General features: G+C 38.2%; 1 protein-coding gene and 1 pseudogene across 1 annotated transcript in view; both read left to right on the top strand.

The window, feature by feature from the left end:
• Positions 1-1,645: 1,645 nt before the first annotated feature.
• LOC139042254 (serine/threonine-protein kinase PLK4-like) lies at positions 1,646-3,469 on the top strand (annotated as a pseudogene).
• Positions 3,470-10,326: 6,857 nt separating this feature from the next.
• IDO2 (indoleamine 2,3-dioxygenase 2) overlaps positions 10,327-26,795 on the top strand; it is a 54,588-nt gene continuing 38,119 nt past the window's right edge. The window contains exons 1-2 of the mRNA XM_014837751.3: positions 10,327-10,551; positions 24,409-24,504. Of these exons, the coding sequence (XP_014693237.1) occupies positions 10,453-10,551; positions 24,409-24,504 (195 nt within the window). The 5' untranslated portion in view covers positions 10,327-10,452. The remainder of the gene's footprint in view (positions 10,552-24,408; positions 24,505-26,795) is intronic.

The following is a 26,795-nucleotide window of genomic DNA, read 5'->3' as shown; positions in this document are numbered from 1 at the left end:
CGCTATCTGCCACCCTGATCATTCTGGCTCCACAGCTGCACGTGACAGGGCTGCACTTCTGCACTTCAGGAGTTTCTCCCCCAGGGTTGGTTTTACCTAATTAGTATTGAATCACCTTGAGATGCAGAGCATCTTTGGTCCCCTCAGCAAGATCCTTCACCCACACTTTCCCCTTTAGAACAGCTCATCCATCTGACCTGCAGGAGGAGAAGTAGGTAGAGGGAGGGAGAAGCAAGGGGCCTTGTCACTGACACTGGACTGTTGCTGTGTAGGTGATAGACAGAAACCCAGCTTCAAGTTCTCCACAGAGAGTGTGGACACTTGCTCTTCAGAGTCTATTCTCTCATTTCTATCCAAATAATAGAGACCAAGATTCCTGATTTTCCTCTAAGTCACTCCTCTCCAGACTGGGAGAGGTACAACAGAATCCTGGATATGTTTCTAAAGAAGTCCTGCTACTCTGGCATTCCCTCATCACAGTGAGTGTTCCTCTGGGGGGAGCGGTCACCAGAGAGTGAAGGTGTTTTCCTACCATAAGAGAAGGTTTTACTTAGATGTAATGAATTCTTAGTAACATAGATCCTATTTGAATAGAATTAACGATAATTCCATCCCAGTCTATGTCCTAGTAAAATCAGGAGTTTGTAGTGGTATATTCCTCCACATGCTGTTTTCCGTAAGTAAGGAGAATTTAGCTTAAAATATGTATCTTTTTCATATTAAGGATTCAGAAAGTTAAATATTCTTACTCTTTATCCCCTTGCTTCTTTAATGAACTTTTGCCCAATAAATGACTGAGGTTCCTTATGTATAATTTATATCTTATTTTTCTCACTCTAATATATTAAATATAATATTAATGGTACAGAGAAAATTTTGCTCAGTTCACACCACTCCGAACCCCTCATACCCTGTATAAGAGCTAGTGTCAAGAGTTATACATTTATTATCAGTTAGTCATCAGCCAAAGATAGATATTTTCTCATTTCCACAGAATTGTTTTATGTGACAATAAACAATTGAAGAGTTAAAAGTTCAGACAAGCTAAAAACTTGGCATATAAACATGCACTTGATGATCTCTAAGTTTCTTGCCAACTCTGAGACACAATGGTCCACACAATGCAAGCCTTCCTCTCCAGAACTCTAGAATATAGTGCACACTTATTTAGAGTTTGCCCCCGAAAGAGCAACTTTTAAATCTGTAAATTAGTACTGATAGTTACTATTTCCTTAATTCTTCCAAGTACCTCTTACTATTCTAAAAGTGTCACATGTATCAATTCACTTAATCATTTCAACGAACCTATGAGATGAGTACTAGCTACTTTGAAGGAAATGGAGACCCAATGGAGTTCGGTTGCTTTCAAAAGCCACACAGTTAGAAGAATATGGCAAAATAAAAAGTTGAACTCAGGCAATCTGACTCCAGAATATGTCAAACCACTACACAGTACAACTTCCCAGTAAGGAACAACTTTTCTCACAAGAAAACTCTGATCCTTTTGCCTTTTGCAATCAAAGTACTGCACACGAGATTGCATGGGCTCCCCCAAAAATTCCCAATTCATGCAGGACTTTTCACTGTGTTGTCATAACGAGAGTAGTGGAGGCAGGGTGGTAAGAAGACCTACTGTTGTTCCCATTACTGCTATGTGTGGCAACCAGCTGAAGCTTTTCAAAATGGGAACTTGGGGGCATGGCCCTGACCTGGAAGATGCCTTGGAGACCTTTTGGTGGCTGTGGTCTTCCCATAGCAGGTGCAGTCATGGGAATTGAGCTTAATGGGAGCAGAGTCAGTACCTGGAAATGCGGTGACCTGTGTGGGAGAGAAGATGGGAAATTTGAAAGCTGGAAATCTGTTTTGTAAAGGATCATCTGCTGGTGTCTACAGAACTGAGTCCATTCACACTTATTTGGAAGTTGCAGTCAAAATAATGTATAAGAAAATTGGAATGGTACAGAGAATCCTACATGAGGTGAAAATACACTACCAATAGGAATATACTTCTACTTTAGAGCTTTTTACTATTTTGAAGATTTCAATTATGTGTACCTAGTATTAGAAATGTACCATAAAAGAAAAAGGACACGATATTAAAGAACAGAATGAAAGCCTTCTCAAAAAACAAAGCTTAAGACTTTATGCACCAGATCATCACAAAAATGTTGTCTCTTCATATTCATGATATATTACACCAGGAACTCACTTCTTGCTTATGTATAACGTGAACATCAAGAATGCCAATTTGAGACTAGCAACTCAATTGAAAATGCCATATAAAAAGCAGTCTACGTTATGTGGAACTCGTAATCACATTTTCCCCAGAAATTACAACTCAAAGTGCACAAAGACTTAGATAATGCTTGGGCTGTATGCTTTATACATTACTTATTGGGAGACCACCTTTTGACACTGGCACAGCCAAAACCACAGTAAATAAAGCAACATTGGCAGATTACAAAATGCTAAATTTTCGGAAAAAAGTAAAACCTGAGGTGTGGAGCCACTATTGGATTATCAGAAATGTACATTGTGAACCATTACACCTCCTTTAACTGTTCACAGGTCAAAATCAATCAACTGAAAAACAAAAGGGTGGTGGTGAACGTATTTCATTCAGAAGAGGCACGTGCAAAGTTTCTAAATGAGTTGTTCATATAATCTAGTGATGGGAATGTGATTATTATTTATCATCCAAATGATGGAAAAGCTTTTCTCTTGTTGATAGAATGTGCTCACCCACTGGCAACATCAGTAGGTACAGACTTGACAATGTACAAAATAAGTATTGGAGGAAATAGGAATATGTTTCCAGATTTGTTCAGCTTTTAAACGCTAAGTCTCTAAAAATCTTTTATTTTACAAAGTACTGTAAATGCATTTTGATGAAAAATTACCCTGGTGTTTATTTTATTTAATTTTTTTGAGGACGATTAGCCCTGAGCTAACATCTGCTGCCAATCCTCCTCTTTCTTGCTGAGGAAGACTGGCCCTGAGCTAACATCCATGCCCATCTTCCTCTACTTTACATGTGGGATGCCTTCCACAGCATGGCTTGCCAAGCGGTGCCATGTCCACACCCAGGATCCAAATCGGTGAATCCCGGGCCACTGAAGCGGAATGCACGCACCTAACCACTGTGCCACTGGGCCGGCCCCCTGATGTCAATTTTGAGGTTCGGTTTTATGAGGGGGTAAAAATAATCAAAAGAGAAGATTTATGTCAGATAGTTGAAAAAACTAAAGAATCTTACATCTTGGTAAGAGAAAGTAAAGTTAATAGCTTGAAAGAAAACATAAAAATATATATGGTCCATGATAACGAGAGTCATTGCATTTGTTCATCACTGGAATCCATAATTTAAGGAGAGGAAAATAAAACTTTTGTCCACACAAAAACCAGCACAGGGATGATTATTCATAATTGCCAAAACTTGGAAGCAACCAAGGCGCCCTTCAATACGTGAATGGATAAATAAACTCAGGTTCATCCTGACAATGGTATATTATTCAGTGCTAAAAAGAAATGAGTGTTCAAGCCGTGATAATACATGGAGGAACCATAAAAGCATATTACTGAGTGAAAGAAGTCAATCTGAAAAGGCTATATACTGTATGATTCCAACAGTATGACATTCTGGCAAAGGCAAAACCATAGAGACAGTAAAAGGATGAGGGGCTGCCAGGGGTTGGGGGAGGGAGGGATGAATAAGGGAAACACAGAGGATTTTTACTTTAGTGAAACTATTCCGTATGACACTTTAATGGTGGATACATATGGTTATATGCTGCCAAAACCCATAGAATGTACAACACCAGGAGTACATTACAGACTTTGGATGATAATGATGTGTCCTTGTGGGTTCATAGTTTGTAACAAGTGTTCCACTCTGGTGTGGGAAGTTGTGCTTGTGTGGGGCAGGAGATATACGAGAACTCTCTGTACTTTCTGCTCAGTTTTTCTATGAACGTAAAACTGCTCCAAAAACCAAAGTCTATTAAAAAAAGAACCTGTTATGTGACTTCAGACAATTCACTTAACCTCTCTGGTTTGTTTTTGCACATGTAAAATGATCAGAGATTCATAGGTCATTCTTAAGGTGCTTTCCAACTCTATGATTCAATCATGTTTGTGATCTACAAATTTACCTACGAAAAAGTCAATTGATAGATTAGGTTAATCTAACGGAAATTTTAAACAACAAAAGTCAACATGTTCAAAAGTAGAATAGCACTTATATTTCTTCCAGATCATACAAACAATGATTTTGATGTAATAGCTATTTTTATATATTGATATATCTTAAAAGTTTACCAAATGTTTTTACTCAATGGCATTGTTTCCTATCTATAATCCTGTCAGTAAGTCAGAACAGGAATTATTTCTCTTATTTTTTACTAATTTTCAAAAATATTGGAGGCAGGGTGAATGAGAAAAGGTAATACAAGAATAACCTGTCTTTTGCAGAGAGTGTTTTGTGTAGAATATACATAACAGATCCTCTAATTCTCCAAGGATAGTCAAAGCCTCCCGGACCCTGGGAAGAGCTCCAGTGATCAGGCTGATACAACCATCTGCCATCTTTCCACTTCTCTTCAAGAACCATTATTTTAGGCGGTTGCCCACACCCAACTGGAGGATTAACTTGTAGGGAATTTTCTCTCAGCTCTGTTCCCATAGATTTTTGCTTTTACTCTTATATAGAGATTAGTCAGAGTATTGTTTCATTAATGGGGTTAGACATAACCCTACAAGCATCAGAATCTCTATCCTAGGGGCCAGCCTGTGGCAGTGTGGTTAAGTTCACACACTCTGCTTCGATGGCCCAGGGTTTGTCAGTTTGGACCCTCGGTGCTGACTGAGACACCCCTCATCAGGCCATGCTGAGGTGGCATCCCACGTAGAGGAACTAGAATGACCTACAACTAAGATATATAACTATGTACTGGGGCTTTAGGGAGAGAAAAGAAAAAGAACTGATGTTAGCTCAGGGCCAATCTTCCTCAGCAAAAAAGAAATGTGTTTAGAATTGATCTAAATTAAGAAAAAAAAAGAATTTCTACCCTAATTACTCATTTGTTCAATAGCCATTTAACAGGCAAACTTAGTACGCTAATCCCTGAGCTAGAGAGTAGAGAGAGAAAGATTAAGGGCACCAATTCTACCTTCAAGGAGCTCACTAGTGGAGAAATGGACAAATGGAGTATTTCAACACAATGGAATAAGGGCTATATAAATACAAATAGAGTGTATAGGAGCATAGAACCATAGTCCCTAACCCAGAACAGAGGGCAGCAGAGGAAGAATGGAGCTTTACATGGACAAATCAGGAAATGAGAGGATGGGACTAGCAATGGTGTGTGGTAAGAATAGACCTTCTTATATTAAGTAATATATGAATTGCATTTTCAAGGGCGTAGTACATACGCAAGTGAAAGAAAGTTTAGAAAATTCCAGGGAGAGAGAGAACAGTGCACAAAGAACAGTGGTGAAAACATGTTCTCTTTGAAGAAGTACACATAGTTCAATATGACTGAAGCAAAAAAGAATTCAAAGGGTGATGGGTCAGTGAAGCTAAACCATGACTGATGTCAAGAGCCATGCAGTGAAGTAGTTTCAATTTATCCTGAAAACAAAGGGAAAGATTTTTAAGCAGTGAAATGACTTTATTATATTTGTATATTTGAATAATACTTAAATTAAAGCTTGCCCATTGTAAATAAAGAAATACTTAAATGGCTCTGGCAGTAATTGGAAAGAAAAATTGTAGGAGTGCAGTAAATTGGGGAGTAATAATAAAGACAGGGCAACAAGTTTCAAATCTGAAATGACGGGAAAGTATTATGAGATTAGACTTGAGGCAAAGAGATGAGTTAGGGACTTATTATGATATAATATTTCAATAGTAAAGGGCAAGGGATTGAAAACTATGGCAGTAGAATGGGAGATAAAGGGAAACTTGAAAAATAATATTAAGGCAGTAGGACTGGCAAGACCGGTGTTCTGTTGCATGTTAAGGAGCGACAACTTCCAGGTCTCTAACTGGTCAACTATGGCAACAGAGGTCCCTAGGGCCAGCTTCATGGACATTCAACCTGTGCAGTCACATAGGGTCTTGCATGCAGAAGGGCCTCATATTTGGATTAATGTTCTACTGTCAGTGTCTTGAAATTCTTAACAATTTTGAAGAACAATCCTTACATTTTCATTCTTCTTGGGGCCCCTCAAATTACATTGCCAGTTATGAGATACTATTCACCACCACGTGGAATAGATGAGGAAGATGAACTTTGTTCTTATAATGAGTGGTAAGTACAGCTTGGACCTGTCACTAAGCAGTCAGCTCTCTGCTCAAGACCTTGAGCGAGTTGGTGAAGGTTCTATAAGCCTTTGCTCCTGCCTTAATGGAAGGTATTCAGTGTATGTTTGATGTATTAAAATATGTCATATAAAGCCTCTTTAGAGCAGTCAAGTGAAGATATCTAGTACATGGCAAGAGAGATCCAACTAGAAACAAAACATTGGGAGTTATTAGCTTAGAGATGATGACTGAAGTCTTTGAGTGGATGTGATCACCTAGAGAGAGGGAGCAAAGCGAGAAGAGAGGGAAGCCTTGACCTGAACTATGGAGATCCCCAAAGGTAAGCTAGAACCCATGCAATGAGGCAGAATAACCAAGAAAGGGAAGCCACGCCTCTAGTGCTTATCAGTGATGACTTTAAGTCAGACTGTGCTCCAGGCCTGACTCTGCCACTTACAAAAAGTATGACCTTAGGCTTTTACTTAACTTTTCCAGGCTACAGTTTCCTCAGCTGAATTATGGGAATAACAATAGCACCTAACTCCCAGGGCTGTTATAAGGGTTAAATGAGATACTCCTTGGGAGATGCTTACCATAGGATTTGGCATTGAAAAAAGATAATGACTGTGAACTGTTAGTTTTGAAGCACAATCAAAAGGAATAGATGTCACGGGAGATGTCAGGAAAAGAGTTTTTTAAAAAAAGGAGAAGTAGGCAAAATCCAGATGCCTGAACAATTAAGGAAAGGATTAGAAAATCCCAATAGATTTATGAACAAAGAGGTAATTAATGAGTTGTACAAGAACAGTCTCGGTGTACCAGAATGATTCGGACTGATTGTTTTGACAATTCAGATTTGGACTTCATCACTTCAAAACTGAAACTAAGTATATCAGATGCTGCCACAAGTAAACATATAAATGATACCCTAAAAATTTCCATTATGAACATCTCTTTTCCTTTTCTGAATACTCCTTGATCTATTTCCAAAAGGCCCTAACACCAAGTCTAAGAGAAATGGAACCATTGTTGTGCACCAATACCACTGTAGTTCATGGGAAAGTTGATTATAGGACCTACAACTCTGAAACTCCAAGCCCTACTGTTAGGAAAGGAAGTTTCTTGGTATGATTATGTCTAATCAACTTCCTCTAGGTAAATAAGAAAGATGATAAGCAGAGCTTCATGGAGGGTGTGGCCATTGTGTTCTTCACTGCAGAATAAGTCTCTGGGGCTGTGCCTAAAGTGGTGCAACAGAGACCAGCACAAACTTCCACCTGGCATCAAGACCCCTGTTCTAAAGCTATTAGGGTCCACAGTGAGATAGGGAAGTAGTTATAATAAAGTTGAAAATATCTATATGTTCAGGGCTGAAATAGAAAAAGGTGTCAGTGATCGAAGAAAAGATATAGTCAAAGATAGGAAAGAAACCCAGAAAAACATAATATTATAAAAGGATTTCCAGAATAAGGGGAAAGGAGTTATGAGAAAAATAGCACTTACGTTATCTGATAAGCGCTTCATTTTTGGTTTCTCATTCTATTTTCTGCAGATGCATAAACAAAGGCACTTGTTAAAAAGCCACAGAGCGAAGAGGCAATAGAGTAGAGATTCATGCTCCAGTAGGCCTGGCTGAGTTAACAGTGCGAAAGTTCTGGGCTGAGAGGCAGCAAGTCAGAATTCTAGTCCAATTCTGATGCGAACAGTCAGGATGACATGCGATAAGTCATTCCACTCCCATAAATCTCAAGTTTTTCATATGTTTAATGAGGGTGTTGAACTAAATCGTTTATTCTATAAATGTCCCTTTCAGTTCTGATATTTTATGATTCTATTACATTGTTAAAGAAAATTCTTGAGAGGGTGCAGAAGAAATAGGTGAAAAATAGCATGACTAGCATAAACAAAAATAAATGAGCCATTCTTTCATCTGAGATTGAAGGAAAGAAGAAGAATATGATTAAGCACATAAAGTTTGAGAAATTGGAAATACATAAGAATGGAATGGAGGTGTAAGAACCTGAATTTCAAGACTGGTTGGATACCGGGCTGAGGGGAAGTAGATAAGTGAGGATTGCTCTGAGGTGTCTGATGGACCATAAATCAATCAGCCTACTTTTGACAAAAAACCTTCAAAGCTGAACCCTCTGTGGAAACTGTTAAATGCATTATCAGAGCACTTCCTACTCTTAGATCTTGCATTTATCTTAGAGAAAAGGTGAAAGGAGAAGATGTGCATAGGTAAATTAGCTTCCAAATGAACTTGTTTATAACCTCATGACCTAAGTTCAGGGTCCACTGGGCAAAAGGCCGACTGTTCAGAATTTCTACCATCCATGGCCTGGAACATATGGGCTCCACATGACAGTGAATTCCAACTGTGAGGGCACTTTTAACAGACAGCTGACAGCCTGATCTAGTGAACAGAGCAATGGCTTGGAAATCAAGATACTTCAGCTCTAGTCTTCACTCTGCTAATAATTAGTGGAGTGACAGTGGACAGGGTTATGCACATGTGTGTGCCTCAGTTTACTAATCCATAAAGTGGATCTGGTAGTACCTACTTCATAGGTAAAATCATCCATCTGAGTGGTAGGTTCACAGAAGATGTTTGATAAAAGAGGAGAGCTAAATCAAATCATCTGCTCAGGCTCTTAAGTTTGTTGGTATCCACTACCTCATTTGTCAAACTTAAAAAAATACGCATCTTCCTTGAATGTGATCAAAGACTTCAAAAAGTGATTAAATATTATTTCTTAAAGGAAATCAAAGCAATCATAATCTTAGAATATGCTGTTCAAACTACATGCAGAACCCTTTTGAGGTTCTGATATGCATTTAGAGCCCTCCTCTCCACTGTACTCTCTGCCCGTCACTGAAATATCTGTCTAACCTAAGCAACTTCTAGTTTTAATAGTTTACTCCTTTGGGATAAATACTCAGTGGTCAAAGTCCACTCTGGACCAGATTCCTGTCAGGGTATTTGGGATCAGCCGTGGCCAAAGATCTGACTCACTTCCCCTTTTCCAAACTAGAACAAATTTGCCTCTGGGTTTAAAATGAATCTTCTTATATTACACATGTATGAAAAGTGACAAACAACTAGCAATAGGATATAGTGGAGTATATGAAGCCGTGTGGGTTAAAACTAATTCAGCACGACATTGTTTTTCCAAAAGGTCCTTACCTGGCCTGGCCCATTGAGCCTGCATTGTACATCTGCTTTAAGTATTTACAATGTCCCAAAGACAAGAATGATGCCCCTAAAGATAGGGATGTAACCTCCCCCGTATCAGCATTTCTTTCATTTCTTTAAGGATAAGCATCTCTTCCTGGGAACTGACAAACAAATGATAAGTAATAGAATATGTTAGAGTACATGGGGATGCCATTTGGCATAAAACTAATTTTACCTGACCTTGTTTTTCCAAAAGGGTCTGACGTGGCCGTTGGGTATGCGTTGTATATCTGCTTTAAGCATTTGCTCTGTCCCAAAGACAAGAACAAATGCCCTTAAGATAAAGATGCAACTTCCCCTACATCGCATTTCCTTAAGGATAAGCATCTTTCCCTAGGCTAGAGATTGATTGCTGCACTCACCTGTAACCACTCAGCTCGAGAGAGTAGACCTGCTACCTGCTGTTTGAATAGCTGTGCTGTGCTGGCTAGGCCATCTCATGACTGCTGTAAAAGGGACATTCCTATCATATGTGATGTATGCTCTTTGTTCCAAGACAGTATATAACCACTGTGTACATCCCACTTCTTTGGTGCCCTTCCTTCCTTGGGGAAGGAATGCCCTGGGCTAGTCCTCAGATCTGGCTCATAATAACTCATCCCAATTTCGATTTATAGATTGGTTATGGATTATTTGCATCGATAAAAGAAAGGAGGAATTTTTTTCTGGGATGGTTTTGTTTGCTTGTTTGTTTTTATCAGCAGCCTTTATTTACTCAGCTTGTGTCAGAGAAAGTCCATGCAGACTGGAATTCAACCTCAGGCCAAGGTTCTCCCCTGTTGCTCAGACACTGAATAATTAACTACAATGAAAAAATACTATCCAAAGCTCCCTTAACCTGGGTCTTTGATATATTTGAGGCAGTTGGCTCTTCAGTAGCAGCTTCAGTGCAGATACTTCAAACAAAATTATGGAGCCTCAAAGTCAGGATTTGAAGACAACACCATCATTGTCTTTAGAACGATTTCACATTTCTGAAGACTATGGTTTTCTTCTTCCAAATCCTCTGGTAAGGATGGAGCTGGGACCAGCTCAGAATACATTTCTTGAGATACTGATTTGTTTGTTTGTTTGTTTAATTTATGTTGTCGTTAAGAGAGATGCAATATAAATACCAAGTCCTTGACCTGGGAAAAATGCTACAAATACCGCACAGTGGAATAGCCAACAAAAGAGAAGTACAGCCACAGCAGAGGTCAGTTCAAATGGAATATTTTAATGCCAGTTTGTTTTTAATAGATTGTCAATCAGTCTGGTAAACTTATGAGCAAATCTGTGGTTACGAAAAATAAGACAGAACTTAGAGAGAGATCAGTTACGTGAGCAAATCAGTTTATCTTGACCTGCAAGTGAGAAAGCAGAGAGAACAGAAAGGACATTGGGTGCTTTCCGATGGTAGGAGGTATTTAATACTCATGGAAATTGCTGAGAAGAAGGAACTCTTGAGAACAAACGGGACGTATTTCTAAATTCTACTTAAGGTGCAACCTGTAATACAATTCTATTTCTTCAGTTAACCTTTATCAACATTGTTTACTCTTTGAATGTGGTCTGACACCTAGAATGTTAAAACTGTAAAATTTTTTTAAAACCATATGGTCTCCACCCCTTCCTTTCATATTTGGGCAAGCCAAAGTTTAGAGGAAGTGGCTTGCCCAAAGTCATATTGTAGCAAAAACAGAACTAGTACATGGGACTCTTGACGTCTTTTTTCTACTATATCAGAAATAATTGCCAAGACTACTCAGCTAAGAATCTAAGGATCCAATGTTGCAGTCATTGCAATAACTTGTTAGATCCAATTTGTCCCCCTATAGGCCTAAATTGTTATTTAACTGTGATTAAAGAATGGTCTGGAATTCAATGAGCTTTTATTGAATACCTATTCTGATGCTTATTTACTTCTGAGTGTTACTAGAAGAAGACAGGATCTATTCACTGGTCCAAAATCTCTCTGCAGAGCTGTAAGCTGTGAGACCACGTTACAGATATGCAAGTAACTTAAGCACTAAAAGTAATGACTTCAGAATTTTATGCATAGTAGGCTTGTAGCCCAGAGTAGTGGACTATGTTCTCTGACACAGCCACTAGGGTGACCAAGAGTCTCCACTTTCTAGGAATTGAAGAAGTTCCCAAAATCCAGGACTTGCAGAGCTAAACCAGGAAACTCCTGGGGAAAACAGAATGAGTCAGTCACCCTGACTTGCACTTACTAACTCTCTTGTGATCTTGAATGAATCACAAGCATTGCCTGACTCTCAGTTTTCATATCTATTTGATGGAGATCTAGTGCCACTCCCACTGGATTGCTGTGGAGCATTAAAGCACTTTGATAAATCCACTGTAAGGACTAGAAGCCAGCCCCCCTGACCTTCAGTCCAGTGCTCGTTAAAAACTCCATTTTGCATGTGTAACTTGATTTGGGAATATTCCCCTTATCTCTAGTTTACAAAGAAGAAAAGGTCAATAGGCTAACATGCTCTTATTGCAATTAAACACGCACATTGAGCTTAGGAAAAATGATACTATAAAGTATGTAAACATTGGGTAGGGCTGTAATTATTGAGTTCCCATCTTTGTTATTTCCTTTTCATAAATAAGAAAACCAAATGAGAAACAATAAGGACATCAAGAGCTTGTGACACTCTGAGCCAGATCATATTTATCCTGTGATTTGGTTGACGGTGACTCTTTACAAGAAATTTCCATTTCTGAGCTCATATAAAAACTTCCCTGGAAAACTGGGTCTACTCTATCATAGTCACATGTTAGACTTCTGAAAATGTCAGTCTTTGTTTCAGTTTCAGTTTTCTCTTATTTGTGTGAATTGTAAACATACCCCTTTCTGGGAAGAGGTGGGGAAGGAAGTTTTCAGAAGAATCTGCTGCAGGTTGCTCCACCCATCAGGGGAGATTCTGTCACCAGCATCACCAGGCAGCAGCAGTGCTGCAGTTGACCACAAATTGGGAAATAACAGCCCTTGACTGGGCTAAGCGCATGGATAGGCTGTCCTTTCTTTCAGTTTAAAGGCAAGTGATGGGAGGGCTCTTCTTTCATGTCAACCTGCCCAAAGATGCTCTTTCAGCAAGCTGAGTGGCTAACTATAAATCCTTACTTCTAAGTCTCTCTGAAGAAAACACAGTCAAGCTAATGAACAAGTAAACATATTGGCTTTGGGGGAGGGGGCTGAATTGGTTTCAAATACTCTCCTCGACTGTTTCTATAAACTCTTCAGTATCTCCAGGGTCCAATGTTTCAGTGAGGAAAATGCATACTTCTCAGACTCATGTCCATAAATATCCCACAAAAACACTTTGCCAGATCATTTGTTGCATGTGTGTGTGTTTGGGGAGGGGGGCCAGGGAAGTAATTTTTCTTTAGACATAAAGAATACGAGGAAATTAGTTTGGCAGGAAAGGAGGGGCCGAGGTAGATTATCACAGGAGATTAGATTGGAGTAGAATTGAGAGACCTGGAAAGTTTGGCTCAGGAATTTGGATTTCACACATCTGGTAAATGATGTGACACAACTGGCATTTGAATATTTTCCTAGCAGAATGTTAAGTGCAGGGTGTGTTAGAGCAGTAGTTCCTGCTCCAAAACATCGAAGAGCTCTAAAAAATACTGATGGCAGAGCCGCCTCAGAACAGTTAATGCAGAATCTCCAGCCTAAAGGGCTCAGTACTTGAAAACCACAGAATACATAGAGGACAGCGTAGGTCCAGGTGAGAGATGAGGGGCTACACTTAGGAGGCCGGCTGTGGAAGGAAAGGTGGCACAGCTTTAGGAAACACTGAGAAGGGCTTGGAAATAGTTTAAACAAAAAAACAAAGGAAAGGGGAAATTTTAAATGTGCCATGGAGCAGAAGAAAAGGACTGGTACCAATAGTCATAGGGAAGTTGGAAACTTTATTCTTTATAGAGATCAAGCAACTATTTAGGAAAAATCAATATATATATATGTACTCTATTGTAGAAATTCAAAGCACTTGATAGAAGCTGGGGACTTCTTAGAAGGAAGAGTAGAAACATAACTGCCACAGGAGGCTGTAGTTTCTACATAGAAAGTGTAGGTAGGAAGAATTCAGATATTTCCCTGAGAAATTACTGCCATCTCTGCTGGTTCTAAGGCATACCTGATAGGCAATGATAGACGTCTAGTAGAAATAGAGACACAGAGATCAGATTTCATAACAGTTAATGTAGATCAATACAGAGAAACATGTCGGGGAGGGGAAGGTTGGATTGGGTATGAATTTCTGTGCCAAAATTAAGGAACCAAGAAAAGTGAGTAGAGCCAAAGGGGAAACGGACCATCATGGATAAGGACGCAGGAGCAGGGACAGCCAAGGTGGTCCTCTGGAAACCGGAATTTTAAACAATGAAGCAACTTAGAGTGTTCTCACTCTGGATATCTAAGCTGTAGAGAAACGTGAGGAAACACGGGGAGAGATGAAAAATTGGGCATAAGAAAATAAATACCTGCACTTTTCAGTCAAAATGAAGGGATTGTATTAGTTTCCTAGGGCTGCTGGAACAAGTTACCACAATTTTGGTGGCTTAAAATAACAGAAATTTAGGGCCAGCCCCAGTTGCCTAGTGGTTAAGTTCTGTGTGCTCCACTTCGGTGGCCTGGGTTTGGTTCCCAGGCATGGACCTACATTCCCTTGTCAGTGGCCATGCTGCTGTGGTGGCTCACATACAAAAAAAAAAAGAGGGAAAGAGGAAGACTGGCAACAGATGTTAGCCCAGAGCAAATCTTCCGAAGTAAAAACATTAAATTAAATTAAAAATACCATAAATTTATTCTGTCAGAGTTCTGGAGGTCAGAAGTCTGAAATCAGGGTGTTAGCAGGTCCACTCTCATCCAAAGGAAGTAGGGGAGAATCTGCCCTTGCCTCTTCCATCTTTTCCTGGCTCCAGGTGTTCCTTGCTGTGGCGGAATAAGTCCATTGTCTATCTCCATCTTCACATGGTCTTCTTCTCGGTGTCTGTGTCTTCTCCCATCCTGTCTATGTCTTCTCTCCTAAAGATCCACTTGAATCCAGGGTGATCTCATGTTTTGATCATTAACTTATTTTGCAAAGACTCTTTTTCCAAATAATGTCTCAATCACAGTTGAGGGGCATATCTTCTGGAAGAGGGGAGATCATTCAACCCACTACAGATAGTGAGGCGAAAAGATAAAGGATTAGAGGGAGGGAGGGACCTGGACAATAAGTACTAAAATATTGTCTTGTCCTGAGATTCCCAAACCTGACCACACAGGCATGGAAGGGTGAAAGGCAACGAAAAGTAGGGTACAAAGTATAAAATGATCAAGGAGTCACGGGGACACAGTTAAATATTGACTGGTTTTGCCAGAATAATGTTAACTTGTGTTCACAAGTATGACTTGATCTTCTGAAGAAAAATCAGGTCCTATGCTGTAAAATTGTAGCTTTAAGGTCAGAGGAAAGCTAGAATATGAGAAAACAGTATATGGGCTAAGGGTAGGCATTACGTTAGCCCACTTGAGCTCAAGCTCTAGCCTTGTTTATCATATGTGACCACAGTAATTATGTGACCAAGTCACATGGGAAAGGAGTCCTCTCCTGCTTAGGTTTAAAAGGGTAAATTAGAATCATGTTTCTGAAGCTGTGGCCTGTGGAGTGGGGAGAGGGAAGAGAAGCGAAGACATATGCTTGAGAGTGCATAAACACTAAGAAATTAAACTTTGTGTTTTTATTCTCTGACTAGACATAAAAACAAAAATTTTATGTTGCACTGATAACTTGCAATTGAAAGAATTTTTCCATAAAATAAGATTTTAGCTTCCAACTGAGGTCTTAAGATCTTCGGGAAATTATTCTCTGGGATCCATGAGAAATTTTCCTTTAAGACATTCTATACATTACTCTAGTTGAGAAATAGTATATAGTTAATATGACAAATTCTGATTAACGGTATAGGCAGACTCTGTAATAGTCATACTGATTTGAGTTTGAATTCCAGCTAAATGTCTTATCAATTTTAAAACTACTAAGTCTTATTTAATCTCTTTGAACCTTATTTTCCTCATGTGAGGATAATACTTCATAGGCATGCTATGAGGACCAAAGTAAGAAACCAATGAAGGTAAATATTACTACTAGATAAAGTCCCTTAAAATTCTGACACTGTGGTGTGAGTCTAGAACTAAAACTAGGCCACCCCTTGCTCTGGCCTCCTCTTATTGACAACAGAATAAGTGAGGATCAGATTTTCTAAACAATGACTAATTTGCAAAAGAATTTTTTTATCCCATTTCATACCATAATTATGCCAATATTTATCAAACTATGTGCCTTACTTTGATTTTGAAGCATATGATTACTATAAATATCTTGCGACAGTCCCATCAATTGGCAAGCCATTGCTGGGAATTCTACTTCACAGTTCTTTTTTTCCCCAGTTTTATTGAGAAATAATTGACATACGTCACTGTATAAATTTAAGGTATACAGCACGATGATTCTATTTACATATATTGTGAAATGATTACCACAGTAGGTTCAGCCAACATCCATTATCTCACACAGATACAATAAAAAGAAAAGAAAGAAGAAAAGAAAAAAAGATTTCCTTCCTGTGATGAGAACTCTTAGGCTCTAACCTCTGGACTTTCCTGTGTATCACACGGCAGTGCAGCTGTAGTCACCATGTTGTCATTACATCCCTAGTACTCAGTCACAAGGTACATAAGTACTAGGAATGTAATGTACAACATGATGACTATAGTTACATTTCTTTTAATTGATTATTTATTTTAGTATTAATCTTTAGAAATTGGGAGACTACAGAATTACAGTGGCTCAACCTTAGTCACAATATTTTTGTGAAAAAATATACCAAATGTGGCCATTTTATTAGTAAGTTAACAAGTGTATTAAATAAAAATTGAAAAACTAAAAAAAGTATGAAGTTGATTATTCCTAGCCCCACCACAGAATCAAAATACCTCCGGTATTTGGGGATAACTTATCTAAGAGTGAATATGTCTGTGTGTGTGCGTGTGTGTGTGTGTGTGTGTGTGTATGTTTACAAAATTGTAATCCTATTGCATATACAAACCTGCATTCTGCATTTTTAAACTCAATACTATAACATAAACCTTTGCCTGAAATTAATCAGTCTTAATAATATAATTTTAATGGTTGCATCAAATCCCATTTACATGGCGTAACACCGAAACTTAAATGGCATTAGACATTTTGGTTAATTTCAATTTCCTCTCCTTATAAATCAAACTGATATATAAAACTTCTGTATCTATTCTACCCTTGATGTTTAATTCAAACCAAACCATTTGCACAAAAACTTCCCTATCTTTTTCCTAAAAATAACTTGTAATCACAGTTAATTTTGAAGGTAATTGTTTAGAACCTTTCCCCATCCTTCATTCTAACCTCCAACCATTCTCTCTGTCTAGTGTCAAATTAATGATCCTCCCTGGATTTACTATTTTTTTTTTTTTTTTACTGGCATTTTATTTACTGTTTCAATTTAGTGAATATTTTTACATTACTTTCTATGTTTAAGGGCACTTAGGTAGATGCGTAGCATTCAGATAGATACTGAAGATTTGGATAGAAGGAGACCAGAACAAAAGACTCGAGCACCCTAGAAGGACTAATTAATTTGGTGCCAATTAAAAGTCGCAGTCTTTTTATTTGTCCAGTGTTTATTATGAGAAACGACTGACCTCTCATTCTAGGTGGAGAGAGAGGGCAGAGAAGGTGAACTTCTCTCTGTGGGAGCTGATCTCACAGCTACTGAGCTTCAGTCCCCAGTGTAGTTACCCATCCCTCAGGAAAAAAAGAAGAAAATCTTATCATTGTCGAGTGCCATCTTGGAAGGCATTTTAGCAATCATTTATTGTTACTTTGGTATTTCTTCAAGCAGTTCATAAAAATATTCTCTCCAAATCTTTTCTATAATCTTTCTGGGTTTTCCTGAGTTCACGTATAATAGTAATGTTCTACTATTAAAATATACTCAAAGTAATGCTCAAATTGATTGGTCTTTTAATATACCACTGAATTCAATACTATTTCATTTAAGAATTATCCTTTTGTATTCCTAAATAACAGGAGTCTTATTATTTCAGGGGTTAGTCCTGAGGTTATGTTCTCTTTGTAAGATGCATTAGATGCTCTCTCATCTTTTTCTATGCTCCAGAAGAGATAATATATCATACTTCTTGAGACCTGAGAAATTTTAGATGGTACGTTTTTAATTGCATTTTCCATTTCCTCTATGCTTATTGGTCTATTCAGGTTTCCCACTTCTAGACAAAAAATTTGATCTTTTACAATTCTCCAAATAGGGATTCAATTCAAATTTTCAAATGTATCAGCACAATCTATTTATACCATTCTCTTCTATTTCAATAAGAACTGAGTTTTTCCTGCTCTCTGTTACAGCCCCTTTATAGTATTTAATAATATAACAGTAGTAATTACTATTTAGTTAGTGCTCACTTTGCCTGAGGTCTTCTGTTAACCTTAACTACACATTTTTCATCTGAGTCTCACAATAGTTTTCAGTTTTCGTAAGTGATTCACTTGATAATGAATGAATTCAGTCCTGGCTATGAAATGTACCTCCTATGTGTCCACTTGTCTCTATTTGCACTCTAGTTCAATCCATCATCATTTCTCCTCTGGACTATTGCCCCTTCCTGTCTCCTTATTTCCCCGCTTGCCCAGCTACAGGACACTCTCTGCACAGCAGTTAGAGTGATCCTTGAAAACAAAAATCAAACCACATCACCTCAGTCTTTAAAACTCTCTAACTGCTCATCAGAACAAAGTCAAGTGTTGTAGTGCAGCCCACAAGGCCCCTCGTGCTGCTGCCCTCTTTCTTCAAAGTCCTCTATCTCTCTTCCGCCTCACTCTACTTTGCTGCAGTGTCATACCAGCCTCTTTCCATTAAAACTTGTCTCTTGTTTCATTTAAAACTGTCTGCTTCAAATTCTAATCTGTCTGAGAGTTTAAATTCTAATTTTTATCATATCAACATCGTCAACCAATTTTCCTTTGTTGATATTTGCCTGGTTTAATCTTACTCAAACTTTTATTTTTAACCTTTCTGTGCTATTTTCTTAACCAGACACTTTAGTTAACCTAACCGAAGTGTTAATCTAACAAAGAGTTTATTATTTCTATAAAATTCTTTATTTTAAACAGTCTATTCTCTTTCAGATTATAAATGTGTTAAGAAAAATTTCCCAAAATAAAGCAGAAGGATGGCTGTGTGTTCATTCAGTGCCACCTGGAGCACTGTCTGTCTCACCTTGGGATCATTTAATCACCTAAGGGATGTCCCTCTGTTTGACATGCTACTTACTATTGATTAGGGCCCAATTTTGAAGTTACACATTAACTTGTAGATTTTTTTACGCAAGAACTTCAAATGATTTCTGTTGAGTAGAAATAAAACCTAAAACTTGTGACTGTACTGCCCCCAGGATTATGAACTGATTATATCTTTAACCTAGTAGTTTGATTTCAACATTCTTTATTCAAAGCTCTGTAAACATTCAGTTTATCAAGTTCTTTTGAACCAACTTTACTGAGGAAATCCTGCTGATTTCTTCAATAATGAACTAAACATATTTTGGACACACATTCTATATTTGTATGTCATTTTTTTTAACTTTTTGAAAATTATACTTTGACTGATATAGAAGTCCAGAAAAAGAATAACACAAAATAGAAAATAGGTTTATATAAAGAAAGGAAAGCTAAATATTTTATTATTTCTGCCCATCCCACTTCTGGGTCTCTGATTATTGGAATGAGGGGAAGGGAAACACGTAGTTTCTTTCAATTTCCTAACCCCTTGCACCAACCCTCCATCCTCCCTCCTTGAATCCCCACCATTCTCCATGCGTTTACTCTGAAGAGGTACTGGAAACTACACTACACTGTGAGTCATCAAAGGTTTGACCTGGCCACTGACCAGCTGTGAAACCTGGGGAAAATCACCCAAACTCTCCGGGTTTAACTTCCTCTATTTCAAAATGGAAATAATGAGATGATAAGTCCTAACTCATAACATGTACAACAGAAATGTAGATGGATTAAAGATGTAAGTATCAACAATTAAACTAGAAAATCTCTAAAAGAAACGATGTTGGGATGGGAAGAACTTTTTATACATAATTTAAAACACAATGGCATAAATGAAAATATTGGTTCATTTGACTACCCTGTTATGAACAGCTGTTTCACACACGCACACAAAATGTAAATGATCAAAGCATATGAAAAGATATTCAAACTCATTGATAATCAGAGAAATGTAAATTGAAACACTAGAACGATGGCATGTAAAATTTCTGGAAAACCACACAAGAAACTTTCAAGGGTCATCACTGCTAGTTTGGAGGGTAGGAATTAGGATACTTTTACTTTCCACCTTATAAATTTAGTGCTTTTTGACTGTCTTGCCATAAACATTGATTGCATTATTTTTAATCATCATTTCTGAGAAACGTATATTTCTTGGAGGGTTATTTTAATAAATTATTATGAAATAGTAAAATAATTACAAAATTTTAATGCAAATAATACATGTCCTATCTTGAAGACGTAACAAAACAAAAATGTTTGGTACGTTCAGTGTTGCTAGAATCAAAGATGAACAGGTATTCCCATTGTATATCACACATTATAAAAGTGATTATGAATTCATGTAATTTTTCTGCAAGAAAATCAATAAGCAGTTTTCAACACTTCCATGTGCAGAACTTTTAATCAAATAAGCCCTCTTTTAAAGATGTCTTTTCTTTTTGGTTGGCCATGAGCCAATCTGTTGCCAATCTTCCTCTTTATTTTTCTCTTCTCCCCAAAGCCCCCCAGTACATAGTTGTATATTCTAGTTGTAGGTCCTTCTGGCTCTGCTATGTGGGATGCCACCTCAGCATGGCTTGACGAGCAGTGCTAGGTCCACACCCAGGATCCGAATCAGCAAACCCTGTGCAAATTCAACCATTCAGCCATGGGGCTGGCCCCTAAAGATATGTCTTAATAATGACTGTAATCTAAAATTGCATGTATAAGGATGACTGTTTCAGATGTGTTGATAATAGTGGAAATTATAAGCAATTAGTAATATTCATTAGTAGAATATTGGAATACTTTACAGGTTTTAAAACAGATATGATAGATATGTACAAGCCGACACCAAAAGGGGTTCTATTTAGTGAAAAACTCATCAGCTAATTCTGTCTCCCACACTGTAACTTAAAAAAAAAAAGTCTGGGAATCAAAAAATAATTAACATCATTCAATACTTTCTCCAGTGTCTAGAGGAAAAGCCAAAGGAAGAGTACATTTTTAATGGATTGTGACATATCTCTAAAGTCCTTTCTCCTCTTTTTGATCACTTTCAAGGTCCCCACATCAGTGGTTTTCAAACTTTCAGGTACACCAAATTCACCTACAGGACTTGCTAAAACATTCTGCTGGGCCCTACAACAGAGTTTCTGGTTCAGTGGGTCTGGCTTTGGGCCGGAAAGAATTTGCATTTCTTTCTTCCTTTTTTTTTTTTTTTTTTGAGCCGTCAACGACGCAAGCTTCATTCAATGGCCAACCAAGAATTTGCATTTCTAACAAGTTCCCAATGATGCTGATGCTGCTGGACTGGGGACCACACTTTGAGAGCCCAGAGGATCTCAATGCTCATGGCTTTCTTGTATTTGTGAGATGATACAGAAGTCCAAACATTAGAACGTTTTAAAGAGGGGAGAGGATGAAAAAGAGAAGGAAGGGCAAGATTCCTCTAGAAAACTAAGGAGAAAGAGAAAGTACATATTAGAGTCCAGGCTAGATTGAGACAAAATGTAGTATTTAAGTATTTCCATGCAAGCCAGGAAGCAGAAATCCAGGATGCTTTAATTTAATTCTCAGACTAGGATCCCTTTTCTAGGCATCAAGGAAGGAAAAATAGAGGTGATGATTTGGTTCAACTTCTTCGCTTACAGTCCACTTTAAAAGGAATTTCTGAATACCATGACTCTGCAACTTTGATTTTCTTTTATGAAGATTATATTCCATTTTCTCTAACTGCATTCAATTTTTGTTCATAAGACATATGCATCATATAGAGGAGAGGACAAAAACGTTGCCAGTTCAGAGTCAGTTTACCATAAATCTCTTTGCCATCATTCTCACTAGCATTCTCAACTCTGCCACCGCTCAGTAAATCCCCAAACCTGGGTCAATTTAATTATCTACTTTCTCCAATTCTGCACCCACTGCTGAGCGCTGCTGGGGAAAATTATACCTCCATGCATATAAACTTTTTTGGTGTAATTGATTTGTTGTGAAAGCTACTAAAGGGGGCCCATTTGTTCTGAACTGAATCAGGGTCAGAAATAGAAAGGAGAGGATTAAATAAAGCCTATGATTTTTAGAGATTGTGGATTAAATGTCGGATTCACCCAGGTTATGAATTACTTAAGAACTTGAACTCAGTTTTATCTCAGAGTTTGAGAGACAGAGGGCCTCCAACAAGTGATTCATGGGTAACTTAGAGAGAGATACCTCTTCAAACTTCCCTGGGTCTTCTATATTATTATAATATATTATACATAACATAATATATATTATAATATATCTTATTGTTTATATTTGTATTTTTCTGTTTAATTTCCTGTTCCTTTTCCCTATATAATTAATTTAATACCCAACCCTCCGTTCAAGTCTTCACTTCCATTTGCTGAGAAATTGAGTTTATGAAAAGTGGATTCCCTTGAACGCCAGACTTTCTCCTTCCATTGCTTCAAAGCCAGAGGCCCCTTATTCTCCTCCTTGCTTTCCTCCATGACATCTGGCCTTTAATCACTCCACTTTCTCCTTTATCTTCACTCCCTCCCTCTTGCAATAGCAGACTAAACCACTCAAGTTTCTCATTCCTAAATGGAGGTGCCTCTTTGCTAACGCCTTATGGCTCACCCACAAAAGTAATTTACATTTTTGATCTCTAGTTTCTTACTTCCTCAACACACTAAAATTTGACCTCTGCTTCCACCACTCTGACCTACATTTCTAGGCCATATATAGAGAAATATTAATTATGTATTAGTGATTTCACAGTTTCTGGTTTTTTTTTTTTCTTTTTTCAAAGGGGACAATCTTACTTTAAGTTCCTAATGATGCATTCAACCTGATGAATCCTACTTCTCTGAAATTTCCTAGAGTCGTTGGGTGCTTCCCTTCTGGCTCATTGAACCTATAAAAAGTTCTTTGTGATCTGTGTAGCTAGATTCGATTCCTATGCCTGCCTTGTAAATATCCCCCAGTGGGCTAATCTAGGTCTTCTTCTCCTTTCACTTTTCAACTTCTCCACAATGATCTTATATACTCTTGTGGTTTTAACCACAAAGGGGAGTTTTTACTGCAGTTACGTCCCTCAATTCCGTATTTATATTAGTTCTTTCCTGAACTTCAAACTGTATATCCAATTGCCCAGTATACAGCCATATTTTGATATTCTACAGATATTTTGGGTTGTCTATCTAAAAAGAAATTCAGTATCTTTATGCCTTCTCTTTAACTTGACCTGCATTTCTCTTTCAATTTGCAATCCCACCAATTTATTCAGTTACCTAATTCATAAACACAGAAATCATCCTCACCTCCTCTTCTTCTGAGCCCAGAGACATAACGTTCAGTGTGCAGTCTGTACTCTACAAAAGGAGGACCAGACCACGGGCATAGATCAGGAGTTGGCAAATTTTTTTCTGTAAAGGGCCAGATAGCAAATACTTTAAGCTTTGCATAATGTATGGTTTCTGTTGCAACTGCCCTACTCTGCTGCTGTAATGTGAAAGCAGCCACAAGCTAAACATAAACAACCGAGCCTGGCTGTGTTCCAACGAAAGTTTATTTACAACAATAGACGTATTTTACCATTTTCTGGAATAGAGTTGGGGTTGCTGAAATCCAGCCTATGTTCTACTTGCTAAACCATGGGCCCAGAGCGTGCGCACAAATGGTGCTGTTGGGCTAGAAACCACCTTGCTTTTAGCCCCTCCCGCCCAATTTAATCATACATCATTTCAATTTTACTTTCCAAATATTTCTTGAATGCATGCTTTCTTCCTTCCAAATTCACTGTCATTGCCTAAGTTTACTCTTTCAACAGTATTCCAAAGGCTTCCCAATCTGACTTTATACCTTAAAATCCTATAAGCAAAATTATCTTCCTAAAATTCAAATTGAACTACGTTGCCAACTTACATAAAAAGAAAACTCCTATGTAGTTTGTAAAAAGCACATTCAATATGATTTTCAGCCTCATTTTCCATCATCCTTTCTCTCGAGCTTTATGTTCTAGTACCACTGAATCATTTATGGTCCCGAGGCACACAGTTCTCTCTCTTTACCCACTAGTCCCTCTGCTTTATTGCCTTCCCTGCTTCAAATTCCCACATAGAAAAAGCCACTTTCAGACTCTAAAACTTGACTCAACTGTTATATTTATAGAAATACTTCCCTTTAATTCCCCACAACAATGGACAGAATTCAGCACTTCTTCCTCTTTTGCAAGCTCTTAAGCTTAACTACGCATCAGTAATTGAACATATTACACTGCATTGGGATATATCTGACTATATTTTATTTTCTCCCTTACTAGACCACGTGCTTCTTAAGCATAAGGACTGTACTTTAGACATCTGTGTATCCAAAGTGCTTAGCATATAGTGAATTCTCAATGTTTGTTGAACTAGATTGACCTGAATTCTGCTTTAGGACTGAAATCTGAAAGCAGCTACTCTCCAAAGCTGCTTCTCAGAGAGGTCTAAAATACTGAGACGTTTCTATTTTAAATGCAGAAAGAACTTCCAGATCATTATAGGCCTTGGATGGAAATAGCCAACAAACTTTCTCACTTGATTGAAAGTCACCAGCTTCGAGCTCAAGTGAACAAGGTATACCTTTTTTACTTTTCTCTTTAAGTCTTTCTCACCATTCTATTTTCACCCTCCCACTACTTTTCTTTCTCAGCATTGTTGAAGTGTGTTGATTGACCTGGGACACCAATCTTTGCCACTGAACTTACCAACAAAGCCATCTCAGCCCTCCTAAAAAGCAAAACGACTTGGACTCATTCCTGATATGACAGATATGTTTGCCTAAAATTTCCCAGAGCTTGTGCAAAACAATTCCTGGAATGTGTGAACCACTCAACAAGTATTTGCTTAAAATAGGAAGACAATCTGTTTGGGAATTGTAGGTAAGCTCATGGGTAAGATTTAGCTGGGGAAGGACAAAGATGGAAATTCTCAGTGTCCTCACTTCACGTCACATGGTCAGGGCTCCTCTGTCTCTGAGTGAGTCTACCTTGATTTACGATGGGGGTCTCAAAGAACAGTTGAGTCAAGAGTTTCTGAGTTATAAAGTCAGGGTTGGCAGGTTCTTCAGAAATAATTGATAAGTTTTAAATACCACATATGGGATAAGATGAGCAATGTTTCCTAAGAGTATGTAAGAAACAGTGAAACTTATTGATCCTGGGAGAACTGACATTATCCCATGGGAGTAACAGGAAGGTGTAACAGGAAGAAAGATTTTGATTCAGTAAGACCTGAGTCTGAATCTTGGTTTTATCACTTAGCAGCTATGTAACCTTGAACAAGTTACTTAACAAGTTAGTTATTCTGCTTCCTTATTTATAAAATGGGAGAAATTCTGCTCTCATAGAATTGTTGTGAAAACTAAATGACTTTTGAAATAATCCTTCCATATTTCCTGCCACTAAATAGTGTTCAACTTATATTTATAATTCCCTCTAGTCTCTTCTCTATCTGTCTCAATCTCACCAATTTGAAGTGCCATGTGACTTCAGAGATACAGGAAAGGTTTTCCACGCTCCAACATTCTCCTTCACTGACTTGCACATACTTAATGTCTATAATTACAAATTCATTTCAAAATATTTATTGAATGCCTGCTAAGTGCAGGCACAAGATTAGAAACCCTGTAAGAAATGCAAGAAATTGTCTTCAGGGTCTATGAAAATGGCAAACTAAACTTAAGAATTTATTTTCATGCTGCAGAAAGTCTCATTAACATGACCAAAGAAATACAAAAAGAAGAAAAAAATAAGAAAATATCTGTAAGTGCAGGAAAACAAAGAAAGAAACAATGATGGAATAATAACTTTAACTATTTTCATACCACATTAAGCAAATTATATCAGATCCACGAATGAGTCTATAGTATCCATGCCAAGCGTTCAACCAAAACAAAAAGAAGACCCCCCAGAGCCTCCATCTCCCATCTCGGAGTAGCAAGGCATAGAGGCAAGGGGACGTCTGGGACAGTCTGCAGGAGGGCAGGTTAAAGTTCAATTTTTAAACTATGCAGTCCTCTGTATCAGACTTTCCTCAGGCTTTATTTGATTAAACTGCCATAAGTGGAGCGAAGGACTCGTTGAATTGGTGCTCCTTATATGTTAAATGTCAATGAGAAAAGGCCAGGAGCAGCCAGCTAACCTCTGGCCACTGAAAACCTGCGAGTTGGAGAAAGAGCTTAGCACTGCAGTGAAATGAATCCCCTGACACTTTTACTGGGTTGAAGAGTATCTCTCCAGAAATCTTGTCTCCTCGGAACCCATGAATATTTTATTTGGACATACTGTCTGTACAGATGTAATCAAGGTTAATAAGGTCATGCTGTTTTAGGGGGCACTCTAAATCCAATAAGACTGGTGTCCTCATAAGAAGAAGGAAATTCGGACACAGAGACACAGAGAAGAATGTCACGTGAAGATAAAGGCAGAGACTGGAGTGATGCATCTACAAGCCAAAGAACGCCAATAGCTGCTGGCAATCGCCAGAAACTAGGAGAGACATGTGGACAGATTCCCCCTCAGGGCGTCCAGAAGGAACCAACCTTACAAACACCTTAATTTCAGACTTCCATCCTCCAGAAGAGTGAGAGGATACGCTTCTGTTGTTTGAAGCCCCCCAGTTTGTGTTCATTTGTTGAGGCAGCCCTAGAAAACTAACACAACACTCTTGGCCAGTCTCTCTACTTCTAATCACTCATAAAACATCAAACTAGATAAAACCACGTTTAAGACTTCACCGCCACAGGCTGAGACTGAAGTGACTGAAAATCAGTCATGAGAAGCAAATCTGTCAGCTTCTAGGACCACACACGGAGCTACAGACTAAAACATTTGTCCTCTTGAGTCCTTTACTTGGCACAGACAACA

The sequence above is a fragment of the Equus asinus genome, chromosome 27 (genome assembly GCF_041296235.1).
Source record: "Equus asinus isolate D_3611 breed Donkey chromosome 27, EquAss-T2T_v2, whole genome shotgun sequence".
Lineage (NCBI taxonomy): Eukaryota > Metazoa > Chordata > Mammalia > Perissodactyla > Equidae > Equus > Equus asinus.
Note: the sequence above shows the minus strand (reverse complement) of the source record. Positions and strands in the feature narration are given on the sequence as shown.